Source organism: Actinia tenebrosa, unplaced genomic scaffold, assembly GCF_029948245.1.
Source record: "Actinia tenebrosa isolate PJP-AT-01 unplaced genomic scaffold, QUT_ActTen_1.0 PGA_scaffold4__44_contigs__length_22323623, whole genome shotgun sequence".
NCBI classification, from domain to species: Eukaryota; Metazoa; Cnidaria; class Anthozoa; order Actiniaria; family Actiniidae; genus Actinia; species Actinia tenebrosa.
In genome coordinates, this window is record NW_028292581.1 from 15,584,580 (window position 1) to 15,604,829 (window position 20,250).

At 36.9% G+C, this 20,250-nt stretch overlaps 1 protein-coding gene across 1 annotated transcript; it reads right to left on the minus strand.

Annotated features, from left to right (window-relative positions):
- Window positions 1–7,125: 7,125 nt before the first annotated feature.
- LOC148907233 (uncharacterized) lies at window positions 7,126–17,739 on the minus strand. Its single transcript, XM_089036826.1, has 3 exons — window positions 15,570–17,739; window positions 13,197–13,521; window positions 7,126–10,983 (listed from the first exon to the last, which is right to left on the minus strand). The coding sequence occupies exons 1-3, from the start codon at window positions 17,708–17,710 to the stop codon at window positions 8,803–8,805; spliced, it is 4,647 nt and encodes a 1,548-aa protein (XP_088892952.1). The 5' UTR covers window positions 17,711–17,739; the 3' UTR covers window positions 7,126–8,802.
- Window positions 17,740–20,250: the final 2,511 nt, after the last annotated feature.

Consider the following 20,250-nt stretch of genomic DNA (forward strand, 5'->3'; position numbering starts at 1 on the left):
GAAGATCTGATTATATATAATCTTTTGTATCCTTTCATTCTACCCTTTTTTGTTATTTATTTATTTATTTAGTTTCCTTTTCTTTTTTCTTTTCGTATTCGATATATGAATACAGTAAAAACCCGCGTATAAGAACCTGGGTTTTAAGAACCTGTTAGGCTAAAATGTTCATGTTAAGCCCCTTCCACATAAGAACCTATTACAGCTATTATAGTACACTCAACAAAATTACTCGACTCTGATTGGTCGAAAGGAGTACAATTATAGCGTTAATTGTACTACGTAGGAGAACCGAATTAAGTCGCTATGGCAACACGGCCAAAACAATTTCAAAACAATTATTTTCTATCATTTTGTACTTAAAAAACTTATAAACACAATTTTAAAGCCGTAAGAACTAATCTTTTTTATGCATTTCAGTTGCGCGATGGACTGAAAATCGGCCGCCAAATAGACAAAGATGAACGGCCTCGCTACGTATTTTTACTGAAATTTTGTTGAGTGAACTATTAACAAAAAGTCGCACGATCTTCTCGTACAATTTGGAATTAATAGACACTCGTAATGTTTTGAAATTTGTTTAATTGCACTCGCCTAAAGGCTCTTGCAATTACAAGAACTTTCAAAACATTACTCGTGTCTATTGATTTCCAAATTGTACTCAAGATTGTACGATTTCCTATACAAATTTCAAGTTAGGTTCTTATCAGTGGAGTGACTGGAAAAGTGTATGTGACATTGGTAGAGAAACTGAATTAAGATCATCATCTGATTATATTTAAACTAACTGTAACTATAACTTTACATGACATTTTTTTTTGCTTTCAAGCCAAAATACTGTGTTGATGTCTATTGTGTTAGCCATTCAAATAATGTACTACTAAGAGTACAGAGTACAAATATGAATATAAATTATTTATATTGTATTATGAGATTATACTTATAAAATATTTCAATGAAATTCATATGGAAATACGAAAACCTATTTTAAGAACCTTGTTAGCCTAAATTTGATTTAAGTACCATTTCTATAACAACGTTTTTACTGTATTCGATTAAGAAGCTAAACTGAAGAAAAGGAAAAAAAAAAAAAAAAAAAAAAAACCAAAGAAAACGAAAAGGACAAAACAGCAATAACAGAAAAGTGAAGCAGTGAAAGGAGACAAAAGAAACCAAACGGAAACAAAAGTAAAAAAGAATAAAAACCGATATCAAATGTATAAACTGTGAATGGTCATATTTTAGCACATGTCAAACTCAGGGATATCACTCAATATGTCATATCGATCAAATATTGAAAATTATTAGCCAATTCTACTTTATATACCAGACACCAGAACCCCACGTACTAACTAATAACTGACCATCCTTTAAAACAGTTATATATGTAGGGTTCTTGATTACATTACAAGTACTTCCTATAAAACGTCCATCTAATGTGAATTTTTGTACGCGGTTACTACCATTATCACACACCAGTAGATGATGGTCATTATCAATAGCCAGACCCCATGGTCTATTTAGCTGACCATCAGCACTGCCTTCAAAGCCAATCGTCGATATTCTAGTCGGTATGTTACCTTTCTTCTCAAATACGTAAATAACGTGATTATAATAATCACTGACGTAAAACAGTCCATCATGTTTTATCACATCAATTGGATCAAACTTGTCCTGTGTTGTCAAACCAAACTGATATTGATAGTCACCGTCTCTTGTAAAGACTTGAACACGATGATTATCACGATCACACACAATGATGTTACCATCGTCATCAACGTGTACTCCCCAAGGATGATAAAACTGTCCATCCCCGTTACCATGGTTACCAAAGGTTTTTACCAATGTCCCTGTTGTAGTGTTCACTATACATATTCTATTATTAACACAGTCTGCTATGACTAAATCTGTATCATTCAGAAATGCTAAACCTTGAGGACCATACAACTGTCCCTGTGCACTACCTTGACTACCATACGTGAATAAGAGATCTCCATCAGTGGTGAACACATGGACACAGTCAGAAGAATCATTTGAAACAGCGATCCTGCTGTTGTCTCTGTTTATTGCTATACCACTTAAATGACTAGATGCTATATTTACACCTTTCACATTAAACTGTCCTGTTGTTCTCATCTCTTGTGGCTTGACATTCACCACTAGTGGACTGTTAGATACATGATTCCCATTCAATTGAACCTCTGCTGTCAACTGACCAACTACTTTAGCCATGAATTCAACTTCTACTTTACCATCAGTTCTCACATATTTCTTTTCTATTTTCACATTTTCTTCAGGCTTGATTTGAACGTCCATAACATCCCTTGGATCATGATTGAGTTCTCCTGCCAAGGTTTTAGTCGTCACTATCAGCTTTTCTTTCTTTAAAGCTTCCATCCCAGATTTCACCTGAATAGTGCTCTTCGTGTGGTCTGTTTCTAAAGTGTGTATTTCTCCCAACCCTGAATTCACTTGTCGCATCAGCTATTTATTAGCAACGTATTTTATTCTAGAGTATGGTGGAATATGGTTGAAGATGAATTTCTGAGAGCATTGTGTCTGTTGGATGTTCATCATTTCACTTGCCAGTCCTCTTTCCATCACATTCGTGATGTATTCCTTGACGGCTGGAATATGATGAATTATATTCAAGTTGGTTGTGGCTGTGTTCAACTTCTCATCGATTTGTCGCAGCAATTCTCGTTCGTTGTCTTGCAGTATTTGAATGATCTTCTTGGTTGTGTCTTTGACTTCTTTTTTTGCCTTTTCACCTTGTTGTTTGATTGTGTCAGCAATCTTTTCTTGTTGTTGCTTTTCCTTGTCATCTAATCTCAACTGCTCTAGTACCTGCAGATGCTGTGACAATTCAGCTTTCTTGATCGAAGCAAACTTATCTAATAACATTGTCTTGTGATCCTTGTGATCTATCAAGCATGTTCTGCAAATCATTGCATCACAATCGTCGCAGAAGAACTCTAGCCTGTGATGAGGGTGACTCGTACAAGGATTTTCTCTTGATATTACGAACTCAATATCTTCTTTCTTCAAATCAGCCAAACGAACGACCTTGTGATCTTTAATGAAGAACGAATGGCTCTTCTCGCATTCTTGACACAGTGAATGATCACATTCAAAACAATACCAAGAAGCTGAAGAATGACTCTCAGAAGCAGAACAAGCCTTTTCTCCTTCTACCAAAGCCAGACCTTTCAACATTGTGGAATGTATTAGATTTGGCTGTAGATCTTCGACGCTGCTTAGTTCTGATAGAGAAGTCTGTGATTTGCATCGAGGGCAATTGAAGATGTTGATTTGGTGGACTTGCTCGGCGTGTCGTTTGACGCAAGGCTTACAAAACGTGTGGAAACAAGACAAGATCTTTGGTTCAGTGAAAGTATCATTACACAAGGAACATCGGAGTTCCTTCTTAAGATCTTCAACAAACGATTCCATGTCTTCAGGAGTTGAGACGAGATGAGGTAGTTGTCTGAATAATGTTGTTTGTCAGTCTTTGGTCAGGCGATTCTTGGAAATGAGCGTAACCTTACTTCCTTGAAATGATGTCACGCCATGAATGCATATTTTTTTCGGTTTCTTAATAGTTGAGCTATTGAGCGATTCTTGGAAATGAGCGTGACCTTAAGCTGATGTTACACGGGACGATTTTTTTTATACACAAGTCAACTACTCGCGCAACGTACGTATTAGAGCATTGAACTGCAATTTAGGGGTTGTGTGAAAAATTGTTGATGAAGCTCTTACACGAATCAACTTTCAAAGTGTTCGCTATTCTCTATGTGTTGCGATTTTTCGGAGCTGAACCAAGAACTTCCAACATGTTGCCGAATCTTTTGCGAGCATTCATAGAGATATTCGCTTGTTTAAGGTAGTACCGGATCTTCAAAATTCTTCTATGAATATTTTTTTTTAATTCTGTCATTCGAAGTTTATTGTTAGGGCATTCAAATAATAATAATAATAAAAAAGAAGGGGGTCCCCGTATTGGTTATCGAGATATAAGGCGTCAAAAAGGTGTGATTTTTCAGTTTTCCGCGCGTTTTTGCCGAAAATCTGTCCCCGCCAATGAATTCGAATTGCTCGATTGCATTTAATAAAGAAAAACAGAAAACTGTTTTAAACGATAGTTGTTGAATCTAGGAAACATACCTTGATAAAAAATCGATCAAATCTTTTGAAAGTGGCGTGAAAATTAAATTCTAAAAGCGAAATTGCTTGCAATTCGGCGCAGTCATATGCGTCTGTGGTTGTAAAAATGTTGAAAATTCATGACAATTTTAACTATTAATTTTTTTCTTTCTGCACTAAATCCAAAGAAAATAATACCTAGCTTTAAATAAAAAGAAAAAAATTGGAGGTCACCGTACTAATAGACGAGCTATGAGCGACTAAATCCAAGGTTTTTGATCAAAAAAACACAAATCCTGTCCGCGCGGGACTGGGTTCTAGTACATTAACCTGCTGAAACTTGTCAAATCCTCTTTGTAATCTCCAGAGAATCTAAGACGTATTTCGAATTGATTTTGAGAATAACATGTCAAATTCATTTTTTGTTACTTCATTTTTATAAAGTTATGAATTTGTTGTTTTGAATCAAGAGTGATCAAAGTCAGGCAATGAAAATCTAAGCATGTTTTGAAAACATTTCATTTTTGCCTCAAAAGTTCCATGAATTAGCAAAATAGTTTGATAAGTTATAGAAAAGGATTCAACTTCTGACATTATTTAAATCAATTTTCAAAACAGCGCAAATAAAGGGTAAAAAACGAGATGCGCGAAATGGATGCGCAGTAGCAAGGGTCCGGAACTACCTTGATAGCAAAGGAAAATTTTCTAGGATATAGAAATCTTTGTGGCGACATAACGAGCTCAGAGAATTTTCTAATTATCGAATTTCGAAAGTTTTCCGAAAGATTTCGTGTGCAAACGGTGGATGACAATGCAATCTACCATAAGTTGTCTCATCCATAAAACGGTCGTTTTTGTGCCATTGGGGTATTTTCTAAACCGGTGTTAGAAGATAAAGAAAGGAAAGCAAAGGGGCAGATAGTAAGCAAGAAAGGAAAAGAGACGAAAGGAAGGGAGACGAAGGGAAAAGAGAAAGAGGAAAACTTTGATCTTATGAAAATGTTTATTCTAAAAGTACCACAATACAAAAGAAAATACTGAAACACCAACATAACATGATATATATACAAGATGTACTGTATCTTTAGATTTTGTAAGGTAAGGAATTGTTTGTAAAGAAATCCTGGTTCGCTTAGACACAAGTGACTGAATTACTTTGGACTATAAAGGAGCCCTCTGGATAGCTTTTAATATCTTTAATTAGACTAATGTGACATATGGGTCAATTGTTTACAATCAATATTCTTACATTTGTTTGTGATATATCGCACAAACATGCATTAGGTATTTTATACATTATGACATCTCCTAGCTTCTAAGTTCTCAGTTAGAGCTGGGTATTAGATGTTAATCTTATATGACGGTGGGGATTTCCACGTGCCTAGAGAAAGAGATCAAACACGAGCCACGAAAAAATGTATTAAATAACTGAGACCTTGCTGATCATGCGCCAAAAGAACCCGATCGCACACTCCTGATATGACATCATAGTCGACATGTTGGATCGGAGGTAGCTTCCAACATGGCTGCCACGTCTCATTTCCTACTGTTTTGCAACCCAAGAACTTAACCAACACAAACCCTGCTATATTTTAAGAAATTATAGATCTTTGTATAGGGTCGCTAAGATGTAGATCTAGGAAGACGTTAAAGAGTGAGTGGTGGTCAGCTTTTGTGGCGTCGTATCTATCTTGACTCTCTTAGATCTATCTTGACCCTTCTTGGCTGTGGTTTTACCCGTTGTATGGTCACCTCCACGGCTAGATGGATTCTGCGCATAGCGAGTCACTGTGGAGACGCCATCAACGAACTTGGTCTTGAAGAGAACATTGGCATTGTTGAACATGCCGTCTTTGAGTGAGACTACGATGAACTGGGAATGTTTGAAGTGGGATTTCACCATTTGACCGATGTTTTGGGGGTGTGAGAGATCGAGGGCTGCTTCTACCTCGTCTAGGATGTACAGTGGTGCGGGTTCGTAAAGTAGAAGGGAGAGAATGAGAGAAAGAGCGACCAGTGATCTGAAAGAAAATGGAATTAAAAGAGTGAATAGTGGGAAGGTTATTCAGATTCAATAGACCCATTCATATTTGGGTTAATGTTTTTCCATTTCAGACCACTTGTCATTCTCTAGAGTATCATTTCTTTGTTTAACGATTGTAAAAATTCTATTCTGAAGAGAATGGCACGTGGTCTAAAATGGTAAAACCTTAGAACCGAAGCTTAAAAGGTTTATTGCTTAAAGCTTTTGCCATGCTCTGTTCAGTAATACCGCACGCAAAAGGTGATAAAAACGCGAAAGAATATACCTTTTTTTTACTGATACGGCGGCCATTTTGAATTATGGGATGCCGAGGGGCAAACACGTAGAAATTTATAAAATATAGAGTGACGTGTTTGTGTTTCCAAATAATTTGAAGTCTTAGCGTTTCGCATATTGTTGCAACTACCAGTAAATTCAATTGGTTTTTAGATGTTCTTCTCATTGAAAAGCGTAAAGTTATATGAAGACATCCTGACAGCTGTGCAGTCAAAACATTTTACAATAGTTGCCCCCTAAGGCATCCCATGTCTTAATCAAAACATTAGGATTCAAGATGGCCTGAGTACCGGTAAAAAGGTCTGTTGCAAAGAGATAAACGCCAGAACGCCCGACTTCGTGCGCAGGAATCATGTCAGCAACATGCACTGCCTTTAAAGGGTTGAGCACTTGGATGGAACTGCCCCAATTTTCGAAATTCCAAATGATTGAAGTATTTAAGGATAATATGACACAATTATGATCATGAAAACCATATTAGTGAAAATTTTAGCCTGGGCGCCACTTGCTGTTGAGAAATTTTGTTTTAAAAGCGAAAAGAACAATAGGGTTGAGTAAATGACGTCATTCACTTAGGTGTTGAATAAAATTGATAATTTTTATGCGTCACTCTCACTCTCAAAACTCATTTTCAGTCTTCATTGATATACAATTAATAGTAATATTATCAAATTTATTATTTAGTAACATTATCAAATGTATTATAAATGAATGAAGAAATAGAGAACGCGCATGCGTGTTGTGTGTAGTTATAAAGTACGCGGGGGTTGGCAGAACACGAGAGAAGTGTTAGGAGAAGCATGACACGTACCGGAGTGTTTCTCGACACTTCTCGAGTGTTCTGCCAATCACCAATTGCTTTGTAACTCCACACAGCGCAGCAAGTTTATTATTTCTTTCATAAAATACAAATTACAATAACTGTTATTTCAGATAGGAGTGACGCAAATGAAAGTGCGCGCACGTGCTGTGCTGTGTGCTCTAATGAAGCACGAGCTCCCAACCAATCAGAAAGCAACATTTAGAGCAGTTATTTTTATAATGTGTTATAACTATGAAAGTCTTTACTAAACTTCAATAGCTATTCGTAAAAAGGCTATTTATACATCTATCGATAAAAATTCGAAGCTCGACTCTTCTCTACGATAAAGCTGCCATTTCTTGATTTTAAAATCTTTCCAAAACAACATTAGCGGATAGAAATGGAAGATCTGAAATAATACGAGCCGCTTTATTGTGAAAGGTTATATATAATCTTTTTTCTCCTTTCACTCTACACTTTTTTGTTATTTATTTTTCCTTTTCTTTTTTCTTTTCGCATTCGACATATGAATACTTATTTCAATAAAGTTAGTCACCAAAAACCTAGAAAGCTGAGATCACTGAGCATCATGGGAAACTTTTCATATCAAAAAAACATATATATATAAAGCTTTTCTAATACAAACTGCAGCTCGATCATGCTAAGAAAAGGTGAGACTGTAACCGGTAAAAGTCCATGAACAGTTATCAAGCGGTTGAACGTGTAAAATGAATCTACCCATAATCCTTGTCGGCCTCAGCTTTATAGCTTTTCAGGTGACTAACTTTATTGAGATAAGTATATGTATACAGTAAAAACCCGCGCATAAGAACCTGGGTTTTAAGAACCTGTTAGGCTGAAATTTTCATTTTAATCTCCCTCCACATAAGAATCTATTACAGCTAAAATTTCAAGTTAGGTTCTTATCAGTGGAGTTACTGTAAAAGTGTATATGACATTGGTAGAGAAACTGAATTAAGATCATCATCTGATTATATTTAAACTAACTGTAACTAAAACTTTACATGACATTTTTTTTTTTTTGCTTTCAAGCCAAAATACTTTGTTGATGTCTATTGTGTTAGCCATTCAAATAATGTACTACTAAGAGTACAGAGTACAAATATGAATATAAATTACTTATATTGTATTATGAGATTGTATTTATAAAATATTTCAATGAAATTCATATGGAAATACGAAAACCTATTTTAAGAACCTTGTTAGCCTAAATTTGATTTAAGTACCATTTCTATAAGAACGTTTTTACTGTATTCGATAAGAAACTAAACTGAAGAAAAGGAAAAACAAAAACAAAAAAAAAACAAAGAAAACGAAAAGGACAAAACAGCAATAACAGAAAAGTGAAGCAGTGAAAGGAGACAAAAGAAACCAAACGGAAACAAAAGTAAAAAAGAATAAAAACCGATATCAAATGTATAAACTGTGAATGGTCATATTTTAGCACATGTCAAACTCAGGGATATCACTCAATATGTCATATCGATCAAATATTGAAAATTATTAGCCAATTCTACTTTATATACCAGACACCAGAACCCCACGTACTAACTAATAACTGACCATCCTTTAAAACAGTTATATATGTAGGGTTCTTGATTACGTCACAAGTCCTTCCTATAAAACAACCATCTAATGTGAATTTTTGTACGCGGTTTTTACCAAAATCACACACCAGTAAATGATGGTCATTATCAATAGCCAGGCCCCACGGTCCATTCAGCTGAACAGCAATACCTTTATCATCAATCGTCGATATTCTAGTCGGTACGTTACCTTTCTTCTCAAATACATGAATAACGCGATTATTAGTATCACTGACGTAAAACAGTCCATCATGCGTTATTACATCATATGGATCAAACTTGTCCTGTGTTGTCAAACCAAACTGATATTGATATTCACCGTCTCTTGTGAAGACTTGAAAACGACGATTATCACCATCACACACAATGATGTTACCATCGTCATCAACGTGTACCCCCCATGGATGACAAAACAGTCCATTACCGTTACCTTGGTTACCAAAGGTTTTTACCAATGTCCCTGTTGTAGTGTTCACTATACATATTCTATGATTACCACCGTCTGCTATGGCTAAATCTGTATCATTCAGAAATGCTAAACCTTGAGGACCATCCAATTGTCCTTGTGCTCTACCTCGAGTACCATACGTCAGTAAGAGATCTCCATCAGTGGTGAATACATGGACACAGTGAGAAGAAACATTTGAAACAGCGATCCTGCTATTCTCTCTGTTTACTGCCATACCTCCCACATAGCTAGAATATATATTTACACCTTTCATCTTAAACTGTCCTGTTGTTCTCATCTTTTGTGGCTTGACATTCACCACTAGTGGACTGTTAGATACATGATTCCCATTCACTTGAACCTCTGCTGTCAACAGACCAGCTACTTTAGCCACGAATTCAACTTCTACTTTACCATCAGTTCTCACATATTTCTTTTCTATTTTCACATTTTCTTCAGGCTTGATTTGAACGTCTATAACATCCCTTGGATCATGATTGAGTTCTCCTGCCAAGGTTTTAGTCGTCACTATCAGCTTTTCTTTCTTTAAAGCTTCCATCCCAGATTTCACCTGAATAGTGCTCTTCGTGTGGTCTGTTTCTAAAGTGTGTATTTCTCCCAGCCCTGAATTCACTTGTCGCATCAGCTCTTTATTAGCAACATATTTAATTCTAGAGTATGGTGAAATATGGTTGAAGATAAAGTTCTGAGAGCATTGTGTCTGTTGGATGTTCATCATTTCACTTGCCAGTCCTCTTTCCATCACATTCGTGATGTATTCCTTGACGGCTGGAATATGATGAATTATATTCAAGTTGGTTGTGGCTGTGTTCAACTTCTCATCGATTTGTCGCAGCAATTCTCGTTCGTTGTCTTGCAGTATTTGAATGATCTTCTTGGTTGTGTCTTTGACTTCTTTTTTTGCCTTTTCACCTTGTTGTTTGATTGTGTCAGCAATCTTTTCTTGTTGTTGCTTTTCCTTGTCATCTAATCTCAACTGCTCTAGTACCTGCAGATGCTGTGACAATTCAGCTTTCTTGATCGAAGCAAACTTATCTAATAACATTGTCTTGTGATCCTTGTGATCTATCAAGCATGTTCTGCAAATCATTGCATCACAATCGTCGCAGAAGAACTCTAGCCTGTGATGAGGGTGACTCGTACAAGGATTTTCTCTTGATATTACGAACTCAATATCTTCTTTCTTCAAATCAGCCAAACGAACGACCTTGTGATCTTTAATGAAGAACGAATGACTCTTCTCGCATTCTTGACACAGTGAATGATCACAATCAAAACAATACCAAGAAGCCGAGGAATGACTCTCAGAAAAAGAACAAGCCTTTTGTCCTTCTACCAACGCCAGACCCTTCACGATTCTTGAATGTAGTAGACTTGGCTGTAGATCTTCAACGCTGTTTAGTTCTGGTAGAGAAGTTTGTGATTTGCATCGAGGACATTTGAAGATGTTGATTTGGTGGACTTGCTCGGCGTGTCGTTTGACGCAAGGCTTACAAAATGTGTGGAAACAAGACAAGATCTTTGGTTCAGTGAAGGTATCATCACACAGGGAACATTGGAGTTCCTTCTTAAGATCTTCAACAAACGATTCCATGTCTTCGGTAGTTGCGACGGGTTGAGGTATTTGTCTGAATAATGTTGTTTGTCAGTCTATTGTTTCGCGATTCTTGGAAATGAGCGTGACTAAATTACTTCCTTGAAATGTTGTCACGCCATGAATGCATAATTTAGGAGGAGCATTTTTTATCAGTTTCTTTTGAGTTATTGTGCGATTCTTGGAAATGAGCGTGACCTTAAGCTGACGTTACACGGGACGATTCGCAGCGGTGATTTTTCACGATACGACTCGTCGATTTTTAATATGTGTTACATGAGTCAACTTTTCGCGCAACGTACGTTCGAAAATCAACATGTTACTGTGTAGGATTTTTAGCGATTTTAAAAGTAACAACATCGTCCTCAGTCCTCGCGTAGTCTCCTTCAAAGCCGCCATCTTATTTGTTGACATCGCCTCGCTTGTATTAGAGTATTGAACTGCAATTTGGGTATGTGTTGTGCGAATAATCGTTGATGAAGCTGTTACATGAATCAACTTGCAAAAAAATCGCCATTCTGCGTCGTGAGTTTTTGAGGCTGAATTAAAATCTTGCAACGTGTTGCCGAATCCTTTGTGGGCATATAATATCCCGTGTACAGACTGATATATTGTCTTGTGACAGTTGTTAATCAATGTCACTACTAAATTATCAAAGTGATTGGTTATATTAGGGGTGTGGCTGGGTATCACTTGTCGAAAATTAATGCTGTCTATGCATGCTCTTTCACCGTTAGTTGCTGACATTCAAGGCTCAACGCGGGATTAGGAATTAATCGGGTGGTATTAACAAGAAAGTTCAAGATGCCGCGAAAGATGTTTCTTTTATTAACGAGTTCGCCAAAAGCAGTTTGATTATTGACGAGTTTCCATATCACATCGCGAACGATCGCCCTAAAAATGTGTAATAAAATAATAGGGAGTTTTAGATAGGGGTTTTTTTACGAATGCCTCAAACTGCAAACCTCTAGAGACCACGTGACCAGACCTCAAGCTCGGGACACCCACATTTAATTTCTTTTCCCCCGGAAAAAATCCTGAAAATGGGTTAAATTCAACCACACAGAACGAAAGAAGTGCTAGTTCTCAATAATCAGGTAAAATTTCGAGGCTTTATTTCACTTTTCAATGATTTTATTGAATCTTTCGAAGAATCTTATACTTTTCCTTATAACATGACACCCCAGAAACCAAGCTTGAGCTACCTGTGATCTCAGTATCCCAAACGTCAATAAATCTAGGAAATATAGCAATCTTTGTAGAGACATAACGAGCTCAGAGAGTTTTATATTTATCGAATTTCGATACTGTTTATGTTTCGTGTGCAAATGGTGAATGACAATGCCATTCACCATCGTTGTCTTTATTCATAAAACGATCGTTTTTTGTGCCCTTTGATTTGGATTTTTTTTAAATCGTGTTAGAAGATAAAGAAAGGAAAGCAAAGGGGCAGAAAGTAAGCAAGAAAGGAAAAGAGACGAAAGGAAGGGAAACGAGGGGAAAAGAGAAAGAGGAAAACTTTGATCTTATGAAAATGTTTATTCTAAAAGTACCACAATACAAAAGAAAATACTGAAACACCAACATAACATGATATATATACAAGATGTACTGTATCTTTAGATTTTGTAAGGTAAGGAATTGTTTATAAAGAAATCCGGTTACGTTTAGACACAAGTGACTGAATTACTTTGGATTATCAAGGAGCCTATCTCTGGGTGGCTTTTAATATCTTTATCAGGCTAATATGACTTATCGGACAATTGTTTACAATCAATATTCTTACATATGTTTGTGATATATCGCACAAACATGCATTAGGTATTTTATACACTATGACATCTCCTAGCATCTAAGTTCTCAGTTACAGCAGTGTATTAGATGTTACTTTTATATGACGGTGAGGATTTCCACGTGCCTAGAGAAAGAGATTAAACACGAGCCACGAAAAAAATGTATTAAATAACTCAGACACTGCTAATCACGCGCCAAAAGAACTCGATCGCACACTCCTGATATGACATCATAGTCGCCATGTTGGATCTGAGGTATCTTCCAACATGGCTGCAACGTCTCATTTCCACCGGAAGCGTTTTACAACCCAAGAACTTAACCAACTCAAACCATGCTTAGCGGATTTGTTTACAATATATTTTAAGAAATTATAGATCTTTGTATACGGTCGCTAAGAAGTAGATCTAGGAAGACGTTAAAGACTGAGTGGTGGTCAGTGGTTGTGGCGTCGTATCTATCCTGACTCTCTTAGATCTATCTTGACCCTTCTTAGCTGTGGTTTTGCCCGTTGTATGGTCACCTCCACGACTTGATGGATTCTGCGCGTAGCGAGTCACTGTGGAGACGCCATCGACGAACTTGGTCTTGAAGAGAACATTGGCATTGTTGAACATGCCGTCTTTGAGGGAGACTACGATGAACTGGGAATGTTTGAAGTGGGATTTCACCATTTGACCGATGTTCTGGGTGTGTGAGAGATCGAGGGCTGCGTCTACCTCGTCTAGGATGTACAGTGGTGCGGGTTTGAAAAGTAGAAGAGAGAGAATGAGAGAAAGAGCGACCAGTGATCTGAAAGAAAATGGAATTGAAAGAGTGAATAGTGGGAAGGTTTTTCCGATCCAATACAACCATTTATATTTGGCTTAATGTTTTCCCATTTCACACCACTTCTCATTCCCTAGATTATCATTTCTTCGTTGAACGGTTGTATATGCGAAGACACATGAATATGGTTACGACTCAAACAAATAAACTTATTTTGAAGAGAATGGCACGTGGTCTAAAATGGTAAAACATTAAACCGAAGCTTTAGAGGTCTATTACCTACAGCTTTTGTCATGCTCTGTTCAGTAATACCGCACGCAAAAGGTGATGAAAGTGCGAAAGAATGTACCTTTTTACTGATACGGCGGCCATCTTGAATTATGGAATGCCGAGGGGACAAACACGTAGAACATTTATAAAATATAGAGTGACGTGGTTATGTTTTCAAATAATTTGAAGTCTTGGTGTTTCACAATATTGTTCCAACTACCACTAAATTTAATTGCTTTTTAGATGTGCTTATCATTGAAAACCTTACAGTTATATGAAGGCATAATGACAGCTGTGCAGTCTATACATTTCCCAAAGGTTGACCCCTCGGCATCCCATGTCTTAATTAAAACAATAGAATTCAAGATCGAACGGATGAAATAGTGATATCTAAAATATAGTTTAAATAAATTGATTAAAAAATTAGTAGCATTGTAAATTAGACGACCCTCTGTAAAGAAAAAAAAAGTGTATTGTTTTCAAGTAAGAATTATAAATGTTCTAAAACAAAAACAAAACAAAAACGATAAAACTTAAAAAAAAAAGGATTCAAGATGGCCGCCGTATCAATATAATGGTGTATTGCAAAGAGACAAACGCCAGAATGTCCGGCGGCATGGCCGAGAAAGATGTCAGCACCATACACCGTCTTTTAGGGACTGAGGGAGATCGTAGCAAGTGGTTAATTAATGAGGATTCGAGCCAGTCTAATTCAGAAAATTTTGCTTCAACCAAATAATTCACTACTCTCAAACTGTAGCCTTTCTCATGAGTTTATTGAAAAATTATTAATAATGGACAAGCAAGTTTCTTTCCATCACCAAAGGATCGGTCATTATTTATTGGCTGGAGGGTTGGAGGATATAAAGGGATCACATGTTTCTTAGCCAGGCAACTGGAGGGGGGATTATATGACAGGTATTAGCAGCCACTAGAAATGATAGATCACAAGAAAACTGAGATAACTAGTGCGTCTTGCTGGGGGTTAACATGCAGTTAATCTTCAAGATGTCGCAACGAACGAAAGTTCTCCGACACCTTCCCCACTCTCCTTCCCTCAGACCAAAAATAATGACCGGTCCCCAAACCTTTAGATTTTTAAAAATCCTTAATTTGTCTATTGTATCCTAGTGATGAAAATGCAATGAACAATTGAACGACTAAACCATATTTTGGCTTTAGACTTCGAAGTCCTTCTGATGGTAAATTTTCTATAACAAATATAGTATTTGGTAAAAGTTATTTTAACTGAGTAAAAGAGGATGCATTCCTTATGTAAACATCAAACTTATCCCAATCATTAGATACAAAATTATTTGTTGTTCAGAGACCCAAATTCAGTTTTTTTACTTTTCTTTCAAATATTGTCCTAGAACTATGAAAATCTTTACAAAACGTCAGTACCTATTCGTAAAAAGACTATCTATACAAAATAGCAGAAAGCTCGATTCTTCTCTAATTTCTTATTTGATCTTTTCAAAACATCTGTAGCGAATAACAATGCATAATATAGTAAAATAGTATATATAACCTTTTTGTCTCCTTTCACTGCTTCACTATTTTGTTATTTATTGATTTCTTCCTTTTCTTGTTTAGTTTGGTACTCGATACATGAATATTTGACTAAAAGTGAAGCTTTAAAAGGAGACCAAAAAAAACCAAACGGAAAGAAAAGTAAAAAAGAATAAAAACAAAAGTATAAACTGCGAATGGTCATATGTTAGCACATGTCAAACCCAAGGATATCACCAAAATGACATACCGATCAAATACGTTACAATAAAATAATAGCCAATTTCTACTTTACACACCAGACACCAGAACCATAAGTACTAACTAATAACTGACCATCCTTTAAAACAGTTATATATGTAGGGTTCTTGATTTCATCCCAAGTACTTCCTACAAAACGACCATCCAATGTGAATTTTTGTACGCGGTTATTACCAAAATCACACACCAGTAGATGATGGTCATTATCAATAGCCAGGCCCCATGGTCCATTCAGCTGACCATCAGCACCGCCTTCACCACCAATCGTCGATATTCTAGTCGGTACGTTACCTTTCTTCTCAAATACATGAATAACGTGATTATTAATATCACTGACGTAAAACAGTCCATGATGTATTATCACATCAGTAAAAGTGAACCTGTCCTGTGTTGCCAAACCAACCTGATATTGATAGTCACCGTCTCTTGTGAAGACTTGAACACGACGATTATCACGATCACACACAATGATGTTACCATCGTCATCAACGTGTACTCCCATTGGGTGTACAAACTCTCCATATCCGTCACCATAGTTATCAAAGGTTTTTACCAATGTCCCTGTTGTAGTGTTCACTATACATATTCTATGATTACCACCGTCTGCTATGACTAAATCTGTATCATTCAGAAATGCTAAACCTTGAGGATAAGAAAGTTGTCCCTGTGCACTACCTTTACTACCATACGTCAGAAAGAGATCTCCATCAGTGGTGAACACATGGACACAGTCAGAAGAATCATTTGAAACAGCGATCCTGCTGTTGTCTCTGTTTACTGCTATACCACTTAAATTACGAGATCCTATATTTACACCTTTCACATTAAACTGTCCTGTTATTCTCATCTCTTGTGGCTTGACATTCACCACTAGTGGACTGTTAGATACATGAATCTCATTCACTTGAACCTCTGCTGTCAACTGACCAGCTACTTTAGCCATGAATTCAACTTCTACTTTACCATCAGTTCTCACATATTTCTTTTCTACTTTCACATTTTCTTCAGGCTTGATTTGAACGTCTAAAACATCCCTTGGATCATGATTGAGTTCTCCTGCAGAGCTTTTAGTCGTTACTATCAGCTTTTCTTTATTCAAAGCTTCTGTCTCAGATTTCACCTGAATAGTGCTCTTAGTAGGGTCTGTTTTCAAACAAGTTTGAATTTCTCCCAGCCCTGAATTCACTTGTCGCATCAGCTCTTCATTAGCAACATATTGTATTCTATAGTCTGGTGGAATATGGTTGAAGATGAAGTTCTGAAAGCATTGTGTCCCTTGAATGTTCATCATTTCGCTTGCAAGTCCCCTTTCCATCACATTCTTGATGTTATATTTGACGGCTGGAATATAATGAATTATATTCAAGTTTGTTGTGGCTGTGTTCAACTTCTCATCGATTTGTCTCAGCAGTTCTCGTTCGTTGTCTTGTAGTATTTGGATGATTTTGTTGGTTTTGTCTTTGACTTCTTTTTTTGCCTTTTCTGCTTGCTGTTTAATTGTGTTAGCAATCTTTTCTTGTTGCTGATTTTCCTTGTCATCTAATCTCAACTGCTCTAATACCTGCAGATGCTTTGACAATTCAGCTTTCTTGATCGAAGCAAACTTATCTAATGACATTGTCTTATGATTCCTGTGATCATGTATCAAGCATGTCCTGCAAATCATTGCATCACAATCTTCACAGAAGAACTCTAGCCTGTGATGAGGGTGACTTGAACAAGGATTTTCTCTTGTTATTACGAACTCAATATCTTCTTTCTTCAAATCAGCCAAACGAACGACCTTGTGATCTTTAATGAAGAACGAATGGCTCTTCTCGCATTCTTGAAACAGTGAATGATCACAATCAAAACAATACCAAGAAGCTGACGAATGACTCTCAGAAGCAGAACAAGCCTTTTCTCCTTCTACCAACGCCAGACCCTTCAAGATTCTAGAATGTATTAGACTTGGCTTTAGATCTTCGACGCTGCTTAGTTCTGATAGAGAAGTCTGTGATTTGCATCGAGGACACTTGAAGATGTTGATTTGGTGGACTTGCTCGGCGTGTCGTTTGACGCAAGGCTTACAAAATGTGTGGAAACAAGACAAGATCTTTGGTTCAGTGAAAGTATCATTACACAGGGAACATTGTAATTCTTTCTTAAGATCTTCAATAAACGATTCCATGTCTTCGGGAGTTGAGACGAGACGAGATGAGGGAGTTGTCTGTATAATGTTGTTTGTCAGTCTAGTGTCAGGCGATTCTTGGAAACAAAATGAGCGTGACCTAATTACTTCCTTGAAATGTTGTGACGCCATGAATGAATAATTTAGTGGGAGCATTTTTTATCAGTTTCTTTTGAGTTGTTGTGCGATTCTTAGAAATGAGCGTGACCTTAAGCTGACGTTACACGGGACGATTCGCAACGGCGATTTTTCCGCGATGACTTGTCAATTTTTAATACACAGTCCTCGCATAGTCTCTTTCAAAGCCTCCAACTTATTTGTTGACATCGCCTCGCTTGTATTAGAGTATCGAACTGCAATTTGGGTATGCGTTGTGCGAATAATCGTTGATGAAGCTGTTGCATATATCAACTTGCAAAAAAATCGCCATTCTGCGTCGTGAGTTTTTGAACCTGAATGAAAATCCTGCAACATGTTGCCGAATCCTTTGTGAGCATATAATATCCCGTGTACAGTGTGATCTATTGCCTTGTGACAGTTGTCAATCAGTGTCACTACTAAATTATTAAAGTGATTGATTAGGGGCGTGGCACATTTCTTTTCTTTTCCCCCGGAAAAAATCCTGAAAATGGGTTAAATTCAACCACACAGAACGAAAGAAGTGCTAGTTCTCAATAATCAGGTAAAATTTCGAGGCTTTATTTCACTTTTCAATGATTTTATTGATCTTTTGAAGAATCTTATACTTTTCCTTATAACATGACACCCCAGAAACCAAGCTTGAGCTACCTGTGATCTCAGTATCCCAAACGTCAATAAATCTAGGAAATATAGCAATCTTTGTAGAGACATAACGAGCTCAGAGAGTTTTATATTTATCGAATTTCGATACTGTTTATGTTTCGTGTGCAAATGGTGAATGACAATGCAATTCACCATCGTTGTCTTTATTCATAAAACGATCGTTTTTTGTGCCCTTTGATTTGGATTTTTTTTAAAATAGTGTCAGAAGATAAAGAAAGGAAAGCAAAGGGGCAAAAAGTAAGCAAGAAAGGAAAAGAGACGAAACGAAGGGAAAAGAGAAAAAGGAAAAGTTTGAACTTATGAAAATGTTTATTCTAAAAGTACCACAATACAAAAGAAAATACTGAAACACCAACATAACATGATATATATACAAGTTGTACTGTATCTTTAGATTTTGTAAGGTAAGGAATTGTTTATAAAGAAATCCTAGCTCGTTCGGATACAAGTGACTGAATTAGTTTAGATTATCAAGGAGCCCATCTCTGGATAGCTTTTAATATCTTTATCAGACTAATATGACTTAACGGACAATTGTTTACAATCAATATTCTTACATTTGTTTGTGATATATCGCACAAACATGCATTAGGTATTTTATATATTATGACATCTCCTAGCCTCTAAGTTCTCAGTTACAGCAGGTTATTAGATGTTACTTTTATATGACGGTGAGGATTTCCACGTGCCTAGAGAAAGAGATCAAACACGAGCCACGAACAAAATGTATTAAATAACTGAGCCATTGTTGATCACGCGCCAAAAGAACTCGATCGCACACTCCTGATATGACATCATAGTCGACATATTCTTGATTGGAGGTATCTTCCAACATGGCTGTCACGTCTCATTTTGCAACCCAAGAACTTAACCAACTCAAACCATGCTTAGCGGATATTTTTACAATATATTTTAAGAAATTATAGATCTTTGTATAAGGTCGCAAAGAAGTAGGTCTAGGAAGACGTTAAAGACTGAGTGGTAGTCAGCGGTTGTGGCGTCGTATCTATCCTGACTCTCTTTGATCTATCTTGACCCTTCTTGGCTGTGGTTTTGCCCGTTGTATGGTCACCTCCACGGCTAGATGGATTCTGCGCAAAGCGAGTCACTGTGGAGATGCCATCAGCGAACTTGGTCTTGAAGAGAACGTTGGCATTGTTGAACATGCCGTCTTTGAGTGAGACTACGATGAACTGTGAATGTTTGAAGTGGGATTTCACCATTTGACCGATGTTCTGAGTGTGTGAGAGATCGAGGGCTGCGTCTACCTCGTCTAGGATTTACAGCGGTGCGGGTTTGAAAAGTAGAAGGGAGAGAATGAGAGAAAGGGCGACCAGTGATCTGAAAGAAAATAGAAATGAATGAGTGAAAAGCGGGAAGGTTTCTTCTATTCAATAGACATTCGGCTTGCGCGTAATTATTTTTTCAGACCACGTGTCATTCCTTAAAGTATCATTTCTTTTTTGACGGTTGTGCACGAGAAGACACGTGAATATGGTTACGACTGAAACAAAGAAACTTATTCTGAAGGGAATGGCATGTCGTCGGAAATTGGAAAACATTAAACCGAAGCTTTAAGAGTCTATTTCCTACAGCTTTTGCCATGCTCTGTGCAGTAATACCGCACGCAAAAGTTGATGAAAGTGCGAAAGAATGTACCTTTTTACTGATACGGCGGTCATCTTGAATTATGGAATGCCGAGGTGGCAAACACGTAGAACATTTATAAAATATAG